General features: G+C 33.0%; 3 protein-coding genes across 3 annotated transcripts; 2 read left to right on the top strand and 1 right to left on the bottom strand.

The window, feature by feature from the left end:
• The first annotated feature begins 2,117 nt into the window (after nucleotides 1–2,117).
• Nucleotides 2,118–2,915, top strand: LOC135958380 (uncharacterized). The gene is made up of 2 exons (XM_065509283.1): nucleotides 2,118–2,123; nucleotides 2,337–2,915. Exons 1-2 carry the CDS (start codon nucleotides 2,118–2,120, stop codon nucleotides 2,913–2,915), a joined length of 585 nt encoding a protein of 194 aa, XP_065365355.1.
• A 5,564-nt stretch (nucleotides 2,916–8,479) lies between these two features.
• LOC135958379 (keratin, type I cytoskeletal 9-like) lies at nucleotides 8,480–8,967 on the top strand. The gene is made up of 2 exons (XM_065509282.1): nucleotides 8,480–8,532; nucleotides 8,589–8,967. The coding sequence occupies exons 1-2, from the start codon at nucleotides 8,480–8,482 to the stop codon at nucleotides 8,965–8,967; spliced, it is 432 nt and encodes a 143-aa protein (XP_065365354.1).
• Nucleotides 8,968–10,920: 1,953 nt separating this feature from the next.
• Nucleotides 10,921–11,889, bottom strand: LOC135958378 (uncharacterized). Its single transcript, XM_065509281.1, has 2 exons — nucleotides 11,884–11,889; nucleotides 10,921–11,819 (listed from the first exon to the last, which is right to left on the bottom strand). The coding sequence occupies exons 1-2, from the start codon at nucleotides 11,887–11,889 to the stop codon at nucleotides 11,025–11,027; spliced, it is 801 nt and encodes a 266-aa protein (XP_065365353.1). The 3' UTR covers nucleotides 10,921–11,024.
• Nucleotides 11,890–18,548: the final 6,659 nt, after the last annotated feature.

The following is an 18,548-nucleotide window of genomic DNA, read 5'->3' as shown; positions in this document are numbered from 1 at the left end:
AAATAAGCTGACAGGTGTTTCGTACTTTTTCGAAATTCGAACCTTTTAGGGGAGAAAACGGGTAAAAACTGTATTTTGGTACTTTTTTTGGACCCTATGTATCTTTTAAACCAATAAACATAGAAACAAAATTTAAATCGTATTCTTTACTTATCAAAAAATTAAAAATATAAGTTTGGTACTTTTTGGAAATTCGAACCCATAAGGGATAAAAATTGTGTTTATTTTTGGTACTTTTTCATAAAATATGTTTTTCTATAATTTGACATAGACATTCGAATATTTTACTATGAGCTCCCACCACGATACAGAAAATTATTTTAATAATATTTTACCACCGCAATGGGGATAAAAAAGGTACCAAAAAGGGGATAAAATCGGGAAAATACATTTTATTTGAAATTATTAAGGCAATTTTGATAATTTTTTTTTAACATTGGTTCCTGGATTCATACAAAAATTAACTAACAGGTTGTTATTTGGAACTCGAGTGCCATGGTGTATTTTGGTACTTTTTTTAAAATATATTTATTATTGGGCACATTAACACAGATTTTAGTCGATTGAGACATGTCTGTAGCATAAACAACTTTTGCAAAATGGAATATTTTTAAATTTCAAACTTGAGGGGTATTCAAGGAGGAAAAGGAAAATTGGTACTTTTCTCCTAATGGTACCTTTTTAATATTTTAAATTATTTCACTTATCGACATTAAAGTTAGCTGATATGTATCTGAGTGAAGTTAGTGTTAGAAATAAGGTATTATATTTAGGTACCAAAATGTGAGAACTGAACTATAGGTACTTTTTCATTCTTCTAATGGTACTTTTTGAATTTTCTATTACAATGGACTTAGAAACATGAAATTAAGCATATATGGTCCTAAGTGAGTGAGAATTCTAGGGGGAGACTTTTTGTATTTTAGTATATTAATTAATTATTATGGTTTAATTTCCAATTTTAATAAATAATTTATCGCTTTCCATTCCAAAGTTATAGCATAAATAGTGAACAAAGGTCTTTTTTCCAAAAAACAATAATGCGCTTAAAGGGTTAAAAAATTATTTTTTTTTACTTTTTTTCTAAAATGCTGTGTTTTTATGTCCTTATAATAACTCATCAATAAAAAAATATTATATTTTAAAACTACGGCTTCTATGAATTAATCGTCACTTTGGGTACCATCGAACCCACTGTGCGACAGTCGCGACTGTGGTACGCTAAGATCATATGTAGAATGAGCGTCTTAAAAAGCAACATTTTAATGTTATTCTTAGAGTTTTCTAGCGATGCGAATGGATCGCAATCGATAGAGAGGGATGCAAACTCGGACTCTTACTGAAGTATCATTGCTGTAACTACCGCAACGTTGTTAATAAACAGCCAACAATTCATGTTTAATGTCAAGCCCTATATTTTATAAAAATCTGGATTTTTGACGCATGTTTTCTGGACGACCTAACTACATTATTGAAAATTAAACTAAGTGATCTTACGTTATATCTTAATGCTATTTATCTATTATCTTATTTTTTTAGTAGGCCATAAAAAACTTGCATTATAGCCTACTGAATATTAATTTCTGTTAATTATTTAAATGTTTATTGTTTTAAAATGCGTTTCATACTTTTACAAACTCAAACACTAATAAATGAATATTACCACATATTATACACCTACAAACTAAACAACAAATTTCAAATAACCTTGTTAACATTATTTACATCTTAGCCATTAAAATACTCACAAACTAATGAACAAATTTGACTATCTGGCAGCATTTTTTTCCTCTAATTTATGATGTAAAATTAATGACAAATATTTTGAGCAGATTTTTTAAGATCTTCAATTTCAAGTTTAGCTAAACTGCTCTTAGCATTAGCTACATAATTACATATGTATGTTGTGCATTCAAACATTTACATAAATCTGATATTTTTATGAAGAGCAGTTTGAAGAGTTGAAAGTGTTATGCTGCTGCAGCATAACCAGCATTAGTCTACCAAAATTTTGATTTTGTATATAAAACTAACAAATTTCACGATTTATTTATCAATTTCAGTTGAACTCTCTTGGTATATTCACTAAAAAAAACCTAAACTAAACAAAGCTAAACATGAAGGTGCGTTAATTTTAAATAAATAAATTATTGTTGTGAATTCCAAATATTATTTCTCAGGAATATTGTTGCCAAACTCCAGGGATTATCGGCAATAGTGTTCAGGAGGAACAAGTTTGGAATTCAAAAACAAATTTAAATCAAGGCTTAATTTTGTTAAGCAAGGATTATAAAATTAACAAATAAAAAAATAATATTTTTTGTTAAATATTTTAGATTTTCGTATGCATGTTGGCCATTTGCGCCGTAGCCAATGCTGGTTTCTTAGGAGGTGGTGGCGGTAGCGGCGGCGGTGGTGGTGGCTGGTCCAGCGGTGGAGGTGGCGGCGGCGGTGGCTGGTCTAGCGGTGGAGGTGGCGGCGGCGGCTGGTCAAGCGGTGGTGGTGGTGGCGGTTCCTCTGGAGGTGTCAAAATCATTAAAATCATCTCTGACGGAGGAGCTGGTGGCCATGGAGGCGGTGGCGGAGGTGGGGGTTGGTCTTCCGGAGGAGGTGGTGGCGGTTTCGATGGCGGTTATGGTGGCGGCCATGGCGGTGGTCACGGTGGTGGTCATGGCGGTGGTGATGTCCAAATCATTAAAGTCATCTCTCAGGGTTCATCTGGCGGCGGTCATGGAGGTCATGGCGGTCACGGCGGTGGTGGCTGGTCATCCGGTGGTGGTTCGGCTCCTGCTCCAGTTAAAATTATCAAGGTCATATCTGAAGCTGCTCCTTCAGGCGGAGGTGGTGGCGGTTGGTCATCAGGTGGTGGTGGCGGTGCTGGTGGTTGGTCCGCTGGCGGTAGTGGTGGCTGGTAACTCCGTAACCATTCCATTGCTCATACATAAATCTCGATTGTTTAGTTAACTTTGTGATATTTTTTTAACTGAAAAATCGAAAAGTTCATTTGTTGCTATTGACTTGTATCTCACTTCATTTTTGAAGTTCTATCATTTTCTTCACTCTATTAGTTAAATAAACTCTTTTGTAATTGTTATATAAAATATTGTGTTTATTATTTTTCACAAAAAAAGAAAAGCTTTTTGTAAAAAATAAGTAAAAAATCCCAAAAACGTGAATTTTGGTCCATTGTGGGCACCCTGAATGATAAAAGGCTTATGGGGTGAAACGAAAAAATTGAATCAAATAATTTGTTTTTGAACCTTTGCTCTTCTGAATTCGATTATATTTTTTACAGTCATACAAAATTCTCCAGAATTTCGAAATTCGATTTAGTTTGTTGAACCTATATAAAGGTTCAAATTATATATTTTTTAATACAACAATCTCTTTAGAACTGCTAGTAAGATTTGATCATTTTTGATCTCATATTAAATCTATATTTTTTTCTGGAAAACTTTTTATTTACAAAATCAATTTTATAGCTTCATTGGTCTTTAGTGGGCTTCAAAATTAGCTGAAATGTAAAAAACATAATTTTGAATATATCCCAAAAAAGTGACTGTTTGATGTCTTTCAGAACGACGCACAATGGCGCCATTTGAGTTTTTTCGTTGCAAAAATCATAACTTTTGAACATAATCAAAAAATTTAAAAAGCATATGATAGATAATTGATCAGCCATTTCATAGTGTTTAAACATGGTTCTTCGCATTTCAGTTGCCTACTAATGAGTTAGCAAAATTAAAATTTATGGGAAATAAAATAAAATATTTTTTAAAATGTTTAATTTTTTATGATTTTTTTAAAAGGCTTTTATGATTTAAAATTATTCCAGAAAAAATTTAAAGTTGTTTTTTTTTTGGTTTTTCACGTTTATATGTCATTTTTGGTACCATGTCTTTTTTTCAAATTTTACTTCTAGCAAAAAATGGGGCAAGAACGGGCAGCTGGAAATTTTTGCATTAGGTAAAGAAATAATCAAAGAACTAATTTTGAGGCAAATATAGAAATTGATAGTTTTTTTTATTTTCCATCAAAGTTGAGAAATATTGAAAAAATGGATAGTTGGTAAATATCGATTTACCTGATCAAATACACAGAAAAAATTATATTTCAATTCAAACATTTATCCCATATTGAACTATTTTCAATCATTTCATAATTAAATCAAGTATTCATTTGCTCAAAAACGAAATTTCTTGATATTTTCTATTGAATTTTGAGTTTTGAATTTGATTATTTTGGCAATTGAATATACAATTTTCGTTATTGGTTGAATTTCAAATACAAAAATTATTGAATAGATAATTTTTGTATTTGAAATTCAACCAATAACGAAAATTGTATATTCAATTGTCAAAATAATCAAATTCAATAGAAAATATCAAGAAATTTTGTTTTTGAGCAAATGAATACTTGATTTAATTATGAAATAATTGAAACCAGTTCAATATGTGACAAATATTTGAATTGAAACGGTTTAAGAAATAGTTTTTTCTGTGTACAAAGCAAACAGCTCAATTTTTCTTTATGCTTTTCTTAATAAATAGATCTATCAACAGAAAGTAATGATGATCCGTTACCTAGTTTTCGATATATTGTATCTGAAAGCGGACGAAATTACCTGGAAATGGTATGTTTTTTATAAAAACTGAAAATCCGTCAACTTCACAGGAAAAACTATTTCTTAAACCGTTTCAATTCAAATATGTATCACATATTAACAGGTTCCAATTATTTCATCATTGAATCAAGTATTCATGTGCTCAAAAACAAAATTTTTTGATATTTTCTATTGAATCTTGAGTTTTGGATTTGATAATTTTGACAATTGAATATACAATTTTCGTTATTGGTTGAACTCTAAATACAAAAATTATTGAATAGATAATTTTTGTAATTGAAAACACATTTTTGTTATTTTTTGTGTTTTCAATTACGAAAATGATCTATTCAATAATTTTTGTATTTAAAGTTCAACCAATAACGAAAATTGTATATTCAATTGTCAAAATTATCAAATCCAAAACTCAAGATTCAATAGAAAATATCAAAAAATTTTGTTTTTGAGCACATGAATACTTGATTCAATTATGAAATAATTGAAACCAGTTCAATATGGGATAAATGTTTGAATTGAATTATAATTTTTTCTGTGTTTGAAGGGCTATATCTTCTGAATAAAAAATCTGATTGTAATAGGAGAAGCATATTTGAAATCGACGGACAGTTTTCTGTAAAATAGGTGTTTTAAATATTTTTTTAAGGGCACGTGATATTTTTGATTTTTGAAACCTCACTTGTTCTACGGGCGCCACTGTGCAAAGTTGGCCAGGACGTCAAAGTCGATGAATACCAACTTTTTTTCTCATAAATTGGATAATATGATTTATCCGCCAGAGTAGTGGAAAATTCGATATTTCGGAAGGGCATAAATCAACGAAGCCTTGGCGGACATTTGCGCGAAAGTAACTATTGCATCGATAGGGCTTTCAAATGAATAACAAATGTCAATAATATCTCACAAACACTCTAAATACAGGAAGAGATTAATAAAAGTTCTTTTATAAAATTTGGATTTTGAACCTCGATAAAAGACAAACCAAATCAAATTTAACATTTTTTAAAACAACTTCAAATTAAATTAATTGAAATTGTTCTATAAAAAAAATAACTGCCTGTTTCCCTAAATGCGAACGAACATTTTCTTTCGTATTTTATATTGAAAACAACAAATAAATTTTTAATTTTTTTGTTGTTTCCGCATTTATAGGAACATGTAGTAAAATTTATTTGCAATAAAATTTAAAATGTTTATTCCCATATTATCTGCACTGTTTATTTGCTTTTATTTTAAAGCTTCAACGGCTGCTCAAAATAAATCCAATATATTTAAATACATTCATAGATTTTAAAAAAATATTGTCATCGTAAAAATACACATTTATTTATCATAAAAAAGCAACAAGCCAAAAGCTAAATAAAACAAACTTAATTTATATATTTCACTTCAAATTAAACAAGTAAGAGAGCTACATTCGGTTGTGCCGAATGCTATATATTATAGATATTAATACCAATCTTTATTCCAAACACTTTTCGGTGAAAAAAAATATAACAAAAATTCGGGTTACAAATATTTTTCCTGATTTTGACCCATTGCCGGTCGAAATTTATACGTTATATACGTCCTTGGAAAGTTCATTGAAATTAGATATTCCAATTGTCTATGTTAATGACATAATAATCCAGATATATGTAGGTCAAACCATGAGTTATTCGTGCTTTTTTTCCGACAGTACCGAATTTATAGAAGGTTGCGAAAAGTTGATTTCAACAGACAGACGGACATGGCTATATCTATTCTTCTATCTATAACGATTCAGAATATGTATATTTTATGGGGTTTCAATTGTAGGAATTACAAAAGGTATGACAAACTTATAAATAACTTTAACTCATGGTGAAGGGTATAAATACATATACAGTAGAAACTCCAAAACCATAAAAAAACGAAATACAAAAATGATGTAGCACTTTTTCTTTAAAAGTATGATGACCACTTAACCAGAGAATAATGTAAAATTAATTTAATAAAATTTCAACAACAACAATAACATTTTGAAACAATATCTAAATTACACATAACCACAAAAAAATATAACCACAAAATTAAAAACGATTGAACATTAATTAAACAAAATATATATTTCCTTGTTTAAAGCCATTCAAACTCCTAGTAACGTTTTAATTAAACAGTAAAACGTTAAAGAATATAAAAATATAAACAAAATAAAAACATTAATCATTTATTTAAAAAAAAATCAGAAATCATCATTATATTGTTCATATATTTTTTCTAACAAAAAGGTAGTAGTAGTAATAATTAAAAAAAAACAAAATGTAAAACATTATACTTACTAAGATTTTTGAAGTTAATTGTTGTTAGTTAAATTTTATGTTTATTTTTGTTTATCACTAACATTACAGTTTAGTTTTTCTTTAAAATGTTTTTTTTTATAAATAAAGCGTTAATAAGTTGAAATATTGTGTAAATTGTAATAAACTGTTTCTTTTTTTTAGATTTGAATTTAAATATTATTAATTAAATGATAAACACTTCAACAATTGTAAAACGAATGGAGCATAATTATGGTCTTGAGTTAAATTGTTTGCAATAACACAGTAGTTATAAATTAGGAAATGTAATAGTTTTAAAATTGTTAAACAGCTTGAAATATTTACAATAAAATTAATTCATCTCTATATGTAGGCAGATATTTAAAAGAATTAAATTTTAAGGCAGTTTTTTTCAAGCTTTGTTGCTGGTTTATCAGCATAAACCAGTAACTTCGAGTGATCTCACAGGAAATAATCGAGAGATGTCAAATCGCATGACCTTGGAGGACAACTGAAAGGCCCATTTCTCGAAATCAAGTTATTGCCAAAAATTTGATTTCAATAAATCAAAGGGTCTGTTTTGGATTGCTGTAACTTCATATGCGGCAATTTTGTTTATTAACAAACTCGTTAAGCCAAAAATTAGCCTTATCGCTGAACACAATTTTTCGATAAAACATCGGCTCAGTTTCCAACTGCTTTAGAGCCTAATCGGCGAAAGAACGATGCTTACGATGGTGTCGTGGCTTTAATTCCTGCACCAGCTGGATCTCTTATGGGTGTAAGCCAAGATCGTTACTCAAAATTTAGCAAGAACTGGACGGACAAAGCCCCAATTCATTTTGTTTGAAACACAAAAATTTTTTTTTAAACTATCACAATATATAGCAGACCGTTTGAATACCCCAATTATAAAACATATTTAGAAACACAATTAATTAAATCCAAGAAAACAAAGTAAGAAACTAAGCCAAAAAATGCTAAATATTAGTAAAACAATGAAAAAATAACAAGAAATAATTGCTGCAAAAAACAAAAGAAAACTTTTTTGAATAACTAAAATAAATACAAAAATCTATGCAGAAGATTAATGTTTAAGAATTTTGCGAAAAACTTTATTCTACTATAAATTGCAAGCACTTTTGAGTGTTTAAATTATTCCAACATTCAAGAGCACTTGAAGTGGTTAAAATAGAAGCAATCTTTAAATTTCAATAGAGAAATGAAGGTAATGATGAAATTTGAAATTAAGGAGCTTTAATTCAATAATAATAATGATTTAATTGTAAATTCCAGTCATTTGTAGCGGTCTTGGCATCTTTGTCGGTGGTCAGTGCTGGCGGCGGTTATTTGCCTGGTGGCAGACATGGCGGCGGTGGTGGTGGTTTTGGTGGCCATTCAGCTGGCAGTTTTTCTGGAGCTGTAAGCAGTGCTCATAGTGGTGGTTTCAGTGGTTCTGTGTCAAGACATGCCAGCGCTGGTCACGGTTCATTTGCTGCTGCACCTGCTGCTTTGTATTCGGCACCCAAAGTTTCTTATGGAGGAGCTGGAGGCCATGGTGGTGGTTTAGGTGGGGGTTATGGAGGAGGCCATGGTAGTGGATTTGGAGGCGGCTATGGCGGTGGCCATTCTGTGGGTGTTGGTGGTGGATATGGCTCTGGTGGTGCTGGAGGTTATGGGGGATCTAGCGGTTATAGCTCCGGTGGTTTAAGTGCTTATGCTGGTAAATCATCTGGTAGCTTTGGTGGTCTAGGCGGTCACGCCTCTGGCAGTCATGGAGCTTGGGCTGGCAAATCCGCTGGTAGTTTTGGAGGACTTGGTGGATATGGCTCTGGCGGTGCTGGTGGTTATGGCTCTGGTGGTGCTGGTGTATGGGCAGGCAAGTCTTCCGGAAGTTTTGGTGGACTTGGTAGTTCTGGCAGTGCTGGTGGCCATGCTGGTAAATCTCTTGGTGGTGCTGGTGGTTATGGTGCCGGTGGTGGTGCTGGTGGTGCTTCTGGTTATGGTTATGGATCTGCCTCTGCATCATCCTCATCTTCTGGCTCTTCTGGTTGGTGGAAGCAGTGATAAATTATTATTTTTTAACACAAACATATTATGTAAATGACAACTTTGATCTCTGAGAAATAAAGTAAACAAACAAAAATATTTAATTCGATATTATTCCTACATATGTGTATATATTCTCTAAATATATGAGTTTAAAGGGCTTGTTAATGATTATCTCTTAAATATTTTCAAATTTTTACGAGATCTTGTTATTTAACACCTTGTGACTTCTTCCTTTGGAGCCACGTAAAAGATAAGGTCCTCGCCAATAGCCCAGCGTCGATTCAAGACATCAAAGATAGAGGCTTTGGCTTTCTATCGCAACCACTTTGCGATATGGTTATAGAAAATTTCATGAAAAGGATATTGTCCTGTAAGCGTGGTCGTGGTGATCAGTATTTATATATAAGTTCACGTAGTTCCTATAAGGAGCATAGGGATTCAACAAATTTATTCCATTCTGATTTGTCAGATGCAAGTGTTTTACATCGTTCTAGACCTTGTATTGGTTGGCCGCTTCAATTTCGATTTGACGGCGCCAAGTGTGTGATGGCCTTTCTTTTCTACGACTTCATTGTGGGTTCCACTAGATAGCTTGTCTTGTGACATCATCAACGGGCTTTCGTAGAGTATTCCCTAGCCAGTGCCATTTTCTTTTTCGGATCTAGAAATGTACGGGGTTTTGGGAGGTTTGAACCCATAGCCTTTCATTTGATATCGTAACTGGCCAGAATATTTTTAAAATTCTCCGCAGGCAGCGATTTATGAAGACTTGTATCGAGCTAACATCCCTCTGCGCTGCATTCCACGATTCACATCCATAAAGAAGTGATGATTTTATGCAGGAATTAAATATGTTTAGATTGGTTCATTTCGAAATATGCGCTGATCGCCATATGGTGTTTAATATACCAAACTAATGTTTACCAGCTTTTATTCGGTTTCAGAAGAATTCGGAGGTAGCTTAACTTTGATACGTCTTCAATATGCTTCTCGTCCATTGCGAATGCTCTGTTGTTAGAAGCATTAATTCTCATTGCTTTAGTTTTGGCAATATTTATTCTTTGACCAGTTTTAGCTGCTTCAGTTTGTACTGCATTGATCTTAGCCTGCATATCATTGAAGTGGTGGGATAGTAGACATATGTCGTCATCATAGTCGAGACCTTCTAGTCTTCTGTTGAATCCCCAAGTTATTCCCCTCTATTCACACGAGGCTCTTCTCAATATGTTGTCCAGGACGATATTCATTTTATATTAATATATCTGTCTACGTGTTACGTAATGTTTGAAGGAACCACATTGGTTTCTTAGATGATAATACTGTTTTATAAATAGTACCTCGAAATTAAATGCATTCCTACTATTTATGTCAAGTGTGGTATGTCATTTGAAATACTACTTATCTCTGACACAAATATGTGATAATATTAATAAACTAATAATGTTAAGCATAATTCATGTTTAAAGTTCATATATAACGAAAACATTACATAATTGTCTACCGCAAAACTATTAAAAATATTCACATTTTAGTGTATGAACGATAATAAAACGAAAGACAAAGGAGCGACCAAGATGAACTTTAAATGTGCAAAAATGCGGAAATATTTAAGAGATAAACATAAACAAGCCCTCCAAACGCATGCTAATTATATTTAAAATTTTAAAACCGGCCAAAAATATTTAGGAAAAAATGTATACTCGTACATACACACAGCCTCAAAAGTGAATAAAGACCAGCGAATTTTTTGTTTTTTTTAGGATCATGAATATCATTATGGTTCGAATTAAATCTTTTTTTTCACAACCGAATCTATTATTCAACTCAATCTCGAACAAACCGAAACACTCAAATTTTAAACGATGAATAAATATTAGGATTTTCATTATCTTAAAAAAATTCAAATATTTTTTGGTGTATACGCACTTTTGAGGCTCACTGTACATACTTAAGTATTTAGGAAAAATATTGAATTGAAAATTTGTTTATTTGTTTACTTTATTTCTCAGAGATCACAATTGTCATTTACAAATCGTTTACATAATATGCTTGTTTTAAAAAATAATACTTTATTACTGTTTCCACCAACCAGAAGAGGCAGAAGATGATGCAGAGGCACCCCCATAACCGTAACCGCCAGCACCACCGGCACCATAACCACCAGCACCGCCAAAGGATTTACCAGCATGGCCACCAGCACCACCAGAACCATAACCACCAAGTCCACCAAAACTTCCAGAAGACTTGCCAGCCCATACACCAGCACCACCAGAGCCATAACCGCCAGCACCGCCGGAGCCATATCCACCAAGTCCTCCAAAACTGCCAGCAGATTTGCCAGCCCAAGCTCCAGCACCTCCAGAACTATAACCGCCATGGCCTCCAGAGCCATAACCGCCAGATCCGTGACCGCCATGACCGCCTACACCACCAAAGCTGCCAGATGATTTACCAGCATAGGCACTTAAACCACCGGAGCTATAACCGCTAGATCCTCCATAACCTCCGGCACCACCAGAGCCATATCCTCCACCCACAGAATGGCCTCCGCCATAGCCGCCTCCCAAACCACTACCATGGCCTCCGCCATAGCCGCCTCCTAAACCACCACCATGGCCTCCAGATCCTCCATAAGAAACTTTGGGTGCCGAATACAAAGCAACAGGGGCAGCAGCAAATGAACCATGACCAGCACTGGCATGTCTGGAGACAGAACCACCAAAACCACCACTATGAGCACTGCTTGCAGCTCCAGCAAAACTGCCAGCTGAATGACCACCAAAACCACCGCCGCCATGTCTGCCACCAGGCAAATAACCGCCTCCGGCACTGACCACCGCCAAAGATGCCAAGACCGCTACAAATGACTGGAATTTACAATTAAATTATTATTATTATTATTAAATTAAAGCTCCTTAATTTAATCATTACCTTCATTTCTCTACTGAAATTTAAAGATTGCTTCTATTTTAACCACTTCAAGTGCTCTTGAATGTTGGAATAATTTAATCACTCAATAATGCTTGCAATTTATAGTAGAATGAAGTTTTTCGCAAAATTCTTAAACATTAATCTTCTGCAAAATTTTCTTTGTTTAATTTTGGGTTTTTTGCAGCAATTATTTCTTGTTATTTTTTTCATCTTCGGTCAATCAATGTTTTACTATTATTTAGCATTTTTTGTTTAGATTCTTACTTATTTTTTTGGATTTAATTGATTGTGCTTTTTAATTATGTTTTATAATTTTTTACTTCCAACTTCATTTATTGGCTCGTTCTTACTAATCGTCTTAAACAATGGGGGGTCATGTCTGACTTGAAACGAATTGTTATTATTATCTAGAATATTTATAATAATTGGATTTAATTTATTTTATTAATGAGCTAATTGTTGTTGTGTTAGGTTAGTTTTTTTTTAAAATTAAAAGTTTTGTTTAACAAAGTAGGTGTAGGTGGTAAAATGACAAAACCATTTTTAAGTTTAAATTAAGTGGATCATTAGAAAGTGGTTTTATATCCACCATTAAAATATTTGTAGCAGACCCACATTCCTATATATATTCTAAACCCTCAAAAGATTATAAGGCGATCTAGCTATGTCAGTACGTCTGTCCGTATGTCTGTCTGTTGAAAACACTATAGGGCACACATATACTTTTTGGTTTTGTTGTTGTAGCAGCTTAAACAATTTTAGAATATTTAGTCAAGGGGTTCTGCATATAAATCTAGTCCATGGAATTGTGCTACTTCGACTGGATAGTTCCATAAATCCTCTCGACGTAGTGAAGTAGGGTTGGTTGGGCAGTTGAATATGTGGAGGGTGTCATGAGGATCCTATGTACGGTCCATGCGGGACCAAAAGGCTTTAAACCTGTTGCTCCATCCGGATCTTAGTTGTGACATAACGACTCTTGTTTTGCGCGGTAGAATCTTCTCGGAGTCTGCTATCGGTCCTGCTACCGCGGAATTGATGGTCATATGAATGTCGTTCAAAGCTGTCATAATGCTGCGACCAAATGGATCCTGCATATACATCTGTATGCACTCTTCGTATTTACGTAAGTACTGTCGGACCAGCCTCGGGGGAGACACCAACTGTGAGATGTCGAAGTTTGTATGACTTCTCCGTTGACATCCCAGAAGGAACTGTTGCGTCAACATTACGTAGTGTCCATTGACCGGTAGAACCTTAGTTTCCTCGTTAAGGTGGTATTCGGAGGTAATTTAATGGCAGTCTGTGATAGTCCTTAAGGATGAATTTTGACAGCTTTGAATATTGCTGCACTGAGAAGGCTTCCACACTGGAGCAGCATAGTGTACGAGGTTGCTAGCATACCCCAGTGCTGCCGGCTAGTGCCTTGAGAACCTCGTTCCTATTTCGAAGTTTATGCTTGATTGCAGTGGCGTGTGATGATGAGGTAAAAAGGCTATCAAAAGTGACACCCAAGATTTTAAGGTGGTTCACTGTCGGACTTTCTACGCCGTCGACCTTGATGCCTAATTTGAGTTTTAACTCCTTCGTCCTGCTGGTGGAGAGTATTGCCGATGAGTTATTTGGTGATAACTGCAGGTTACGTGCAGTGTAGAAATTGTGTATTTCGTGATTACCACCACACCCTGTGGGGACACTGGGAGTTTAGAGATGACGCACTCCTTGTTTAACTCTAAGGGGTTTTGAGCATTTGTCCCTAAACTCCATGAACGATTGCCTGTCACTCAGATAGTTCACTATCCATCTCTTCGTATTGTTGTGCATTGTGGATGCAGGATGTTCGACAGGTCAAGTGCCACTAGGACAGTCCGTTCAGAAGGCTCCTGCCGATTTAAGCCCTGTGAGATCCGAGTAACTATGGCTGATGGTGCTGTGCATCTTACGGAATCCATGCTGATGACGAGCTGCTGGGAGTTGACGGGTCAGCTGGGGGAGGAGAAGAGCTTCGAGTGTCTTCGCTACAGGTGACAGGAGGCATGTACGATTGTCCCTCACTCGCGATTTTACCAGGTTTTAACAACGGAATCTCTCGACCCATTCTCCAGGCATCGGGTATTATTACGCTCCTTGTCGACAGGTTAAAAACCGTTGTCAGTTACTCAATTCCCCGCTCGCATAGGTGTTTTAGTATCAGCATAGATAATCATTCAGGTCCTATTGCCTTTGAAGGATTAGCTGAGTTAATGGTTTCTGCTACTTCGGTTGGCGTGAAAATTTGTGGTGTTTCCGAGACTGGAAGATCATGCAGTTTGCGAACAACGCTTCTTTTCGCCAGGGTGCTCAATAAATAGACGGTAGAAAGTAAGAGCGCGCCGTTTAGGGTCGGATATGCTGGTATCTGCAAACTTAATCGTGATCGTATTATCGTTCTTTGTTGGGTTCTATAGAAACCGATCTGTATACCACAACTTGCCAACTCCAGAACTTATGTTGCAGTTCTTCAAATGATCCAACCATTAGTTTCGCTTGTCCTCATTAACCAACATGCTGATAACTCGGTTTATCTGGACGATCCTAGGGTTGTCAGGGTTGGTACTTCGGATGTCATCACGCTCATCGAGTCTCGCTGCTTCTGCTGGGAAGTGCGGGCACACTACGGATATTCGTCAAGTGGTCACGGGTTTGCTAAACTTCCTCTCAGCTGTGTGTACATTAGAGGGAATAGGTAGTCCATTGAAGATGCGGTCGATAAATTATATGAAACCGTAACAGCCTGCTTTTTCTTGGATGATGTATATTCGGCGTTCAGAGACGACAAAATCATTGGGTCCATCCAGATAAATGATTATGGGTAAATAACTCTAATTTACAAATATAAAATTTTAAAACTCTGATCACTGACTTAATCATTTAAATCTAATTTGTTTTATTTCCGTAAAAGATTTTAAAGGCATTAACAGTTTTAACTTCTGTGGGTCAGAAACAAATGCTTAATTGTTAAATACATATGTTCTCTCCATTGTTCATTCTTCTTTGGAATAATTGTAGAACTAATTCGTAATTCAATGATTTTTAAAATAGTCTCGTAGCTTTTAAAGTGCTAAAGATAAAATATTAAATTACTTGCAATGGTTTTAAAAGGATTCAAAAAAAAAACTTGATATAAAAATTAAATTAAACAAGTTAGAACGGTATATTCGGCATTGTCGAATCTTAAATACCCTCCACCTGCATACATATTTTTTAGGATAATATCCTTTAACTTATGACGTGAAAATTTTTGACATAGTTACAGATGTGGTGTAAATTTTATACCTTATAATTTTTGCAAAAAATTTTACTTTAAAAAGCTTTTTTTCGTTAATATTTGCTTTTTAACAATAAGACATTTATGCTAATTTAAGTGATTTTCGGAAGTGAACTTTATATGCGGGCTATGGTCAAACATGGGCCGATCCACAAAAAATTTAGTGTTGTGATTTCTTTTAGCACGAAACTTATTTTTGCTGCATTTTGTATAGATACTGCAATTCTGAAGGCATTTATAGACCATAGAACCATATTTCGAGAAGAAATTTGTATGAGGGCTAGGAGAAATCATGAACCGATTCTTATAATTTTCACCAGAGTTAGTCATTTTATTATAAAAATGACGTGTGTAAAGTTTTATTGTATTCTCTGCAATATATTTACACAAATAACCAAAAATATGTGAAAATTGTCATTTTTTTTTTTAGGTTGTCTCACATTTTGGTTCATAGTTCTGGTTCTACTGAACCGATTTTGTAGATTTTCAATACCAAACTGCTTAGGATAACAATAAACATATTTTTTGCAAGTTGACCAATTTTGTTTGCGTATTTTGGACGTGAGCATGTTTTACACAGACGGGCAGACAGACGGACATGGCTCAATCGACTTAGAATTTCATAAGGATCAAGAAAATATATACTTTGTTGGGTCTCAGATGAATATTTCTCAATGTTACACACGGAATGTCAAATTTATATATACCATCATTCACCACTTGTGGTTGTGGAGGGTATAAAAAATAAGTCAGACCAATTGGACCAGTAGTTTAAATTCTAAACATTTGCTTAGACGATGGACATCACTGTGCAGATCAGCTATAATCACTTAAGTCGATATTAATTATATATCAGACAAAATCAATACATTCTATTCAATTCAATTAACTATAATTCATCATATCATAAACACTTGTTAAATTTATTTATATTCGTCTTATAATTGTGTGTATTGTTAACAAGTTTTTGTCTTAAAGTCTTTTGATTTTGAAACTAAATATGTATATTGTATAATAATCATATATCCATTCAATTTATAGTGTGAAAAAAATGTTAAATGTTTTCTTTCTTTAATTTTTGATAAATGTTTGTTGCAAAACTAAATAAAAATTGCTGAAAAAAGTTTGGATCAATTTCAGGTTTAGTTTTAGTTTGAAGAAATATGAAGTTTTTGGATTTAACTCTTATTTGTTTCAAAGGAACATTAAGCAATTTTTATATCATAGGAAAAGCAATTTAAAGGCTCACCCAATGGCTTTAAATAAATTACCAAGCGAGTTAAAGAATACCCCTGCATAACTTTACTTACAAACTTGGATATGATTTGGAGTAATTATTATAGTTTAAATTCAAACAATTCCGTAGTTTTGGAAATCGAAATCATTTCTTTTGTTGTCACATATTACAAATTAAAGTTTAGCATCATTCGACATCATTTAAAATTTTAGTTAAGTTTAACATGTTTTATTTTTTAAGTTTTAGTTTAGCTGTTGAAATAATTATTATTTAGCACTATTAACAGCTATTGAAAGCTTTGAACATATTTTACTGCTTTACCCACAGATGGCGCTATTTTCCACTGTTAACAATAGTTTAGTTTTGAAAGATTTAAATTTAAAAGCATTTTTTAAAAAAAGCTTTTTTAGTAGAAAACTTATTATTAAGTTTTATAACATTTTATTAACGGTTAACTTACTCTGTATGTATTTATTTAAAATAAGGTTAAATAGGTTCAATGTCAGGTTCGAAATAAAATGAAAGTAATGTTTATGTAGCTGTCTATCTTATTTTATTACGTGAGGCATGTTTTAAAGACGACTGTTGTGTTTTTAAGACTTTTGTAGTATTCAAAAAGAAGTACAAGTAAAAAAAGATTTACTGCTGATTGTTATGGTAATAATAACAATTAAGTTCTTTATAAAATCTATAAATTTAATATAATTAGTTTTGCTTGTCATGTTAATAAATTAAAGATTTTGTAAACTTAAAGAAGAAGCTTTAGGTTGAGAACAAATTATAAAGGACCATGTAGAATAGCGGTTAATGTTTATGGCTCTACTTATAGTTATAAAGATTTATGTTTCAAAATTGTTGAAACTTTATTTCAGCGACCGTAACGGTTATAAGTGATATCAAAAAAGTTATTTTGTGACTTTAAAAATAAAGATCCATCTAAAACAGTTATTATTCAATGTAAAAATAAAAGTTCGAATAAAACTCTTAAATAAAGACTTTTAAATAGCCCTCATAAAAAAACTCATTTAAGGAGTTTTATTTTTCCCGTCAGAAAAAAAAAAACTCAATTGAGGAGTTTTATTTTTTCCGTCATAAAATAAATATTATTTGAGGAGTTTTATTTTTCACGACAGAAAATAAAACTCATTTTATGTAAATTGAAACCCAAAGCTTGACGCTAGTCAGATTATTACAATTTGTAAAGCACTTGCATTGCAATTGAATAAATTGTCATACAAATTAAATCAAGTGGGATTTTAATTTGTTACTGTTTGATTCCTATTATCAAATTGTTGTTGTTTTTTTTTCTTAAACAAATAAATTACTACAAGGTGGCGCAAAAGTAAACTTCCGATGTATTTTGGCTTTAATTAAAAAAAAAATGAAAAACTTTGATTCTTCTTGTGGATTATTTTTATTTGGCCTTTTAATTTTTTTTACAACAAGTCGAGTACTTAAATTTTGCTTATTTACGTACCCGCAAAGATGGAAATGGGCCTCATCACTCATGATTATTTTTGATGAAGTCACCGACCGATTATTGGTCAAATAAATAGTCAGCAAAATTCCGCGTTCTGGAGCAGTGTAGGTAACATTGTTTATCAACGTGTATTTCGCATGTATTTACTACACAAATGTCAGAACTGACATTAAGGGCCAATCGCAAAATTTATAGCATTTTCTGATAGGAGGATTACTTTTGCGCCACCTTGTACAAACGTTAGACACGAACCGGATGATATACGTCTGAAACTATAAATTTAATGGAGAAAAACTGTGTTTTCAGTTTTTCATTTCGTGATCCTGTGTTCTTTTTTAAAGACTTCAAAGTTTCAAAGAAGTACATTTTTCAAAAAATATTTAAAAATACTCCTGCTATTGCAACAATAACAAATTGTATGTCAAAAGAACAAGAAGAGTTGTATAATATTTTGTATTATCTTTATTTTATCCTGTAAGGATCAAGAGATATCAAAAATGTCTTTTAAAATATTTATCCTTTAATATTCTTTAAGATTGCCAATAAATTCCTTTTAAAAAAATAGTGCGTTTAAGACCCAAATATTCTATACTAAATGTCAAAATTTCATTCTTTATATATATGGGGCATTTCACGTCAAG

This window comes from Calliphora vicina, chromosome 4 (assembly GCF_958450345.1).
Source record: "Calliphora vicina chromosome 4, idCalVici1.1, whole genome shotgun sequence".
Taxonomy (NCBI): Eukaryota; Metazoa; Arthropoda; class Insecta; order Diptera; family Calliphoridae; genus Calliphora; species Calliphora vicina.
This window is presented reverse-complemented; position numbering and strand designations above follow the sequence as displayed.

Excerpts from the sequence above, each read along its gene's own strand:
- LOC135958379 (XM_065509282.1), top strand. The coding sequence starts at position 8,480 with ATGGAGGAGGCCATGGTAGTGGATTTGGAGGCGGCTATGGCGGTGGCC. Across the intron at positions 8,533-8,588 it reads GCTATGGCGGTGGCCATTCT|CGGTTATAGCTCCGGTGGTT; the intron begins GTGGGTGTTGGT and ends TGGGGGATCTAG.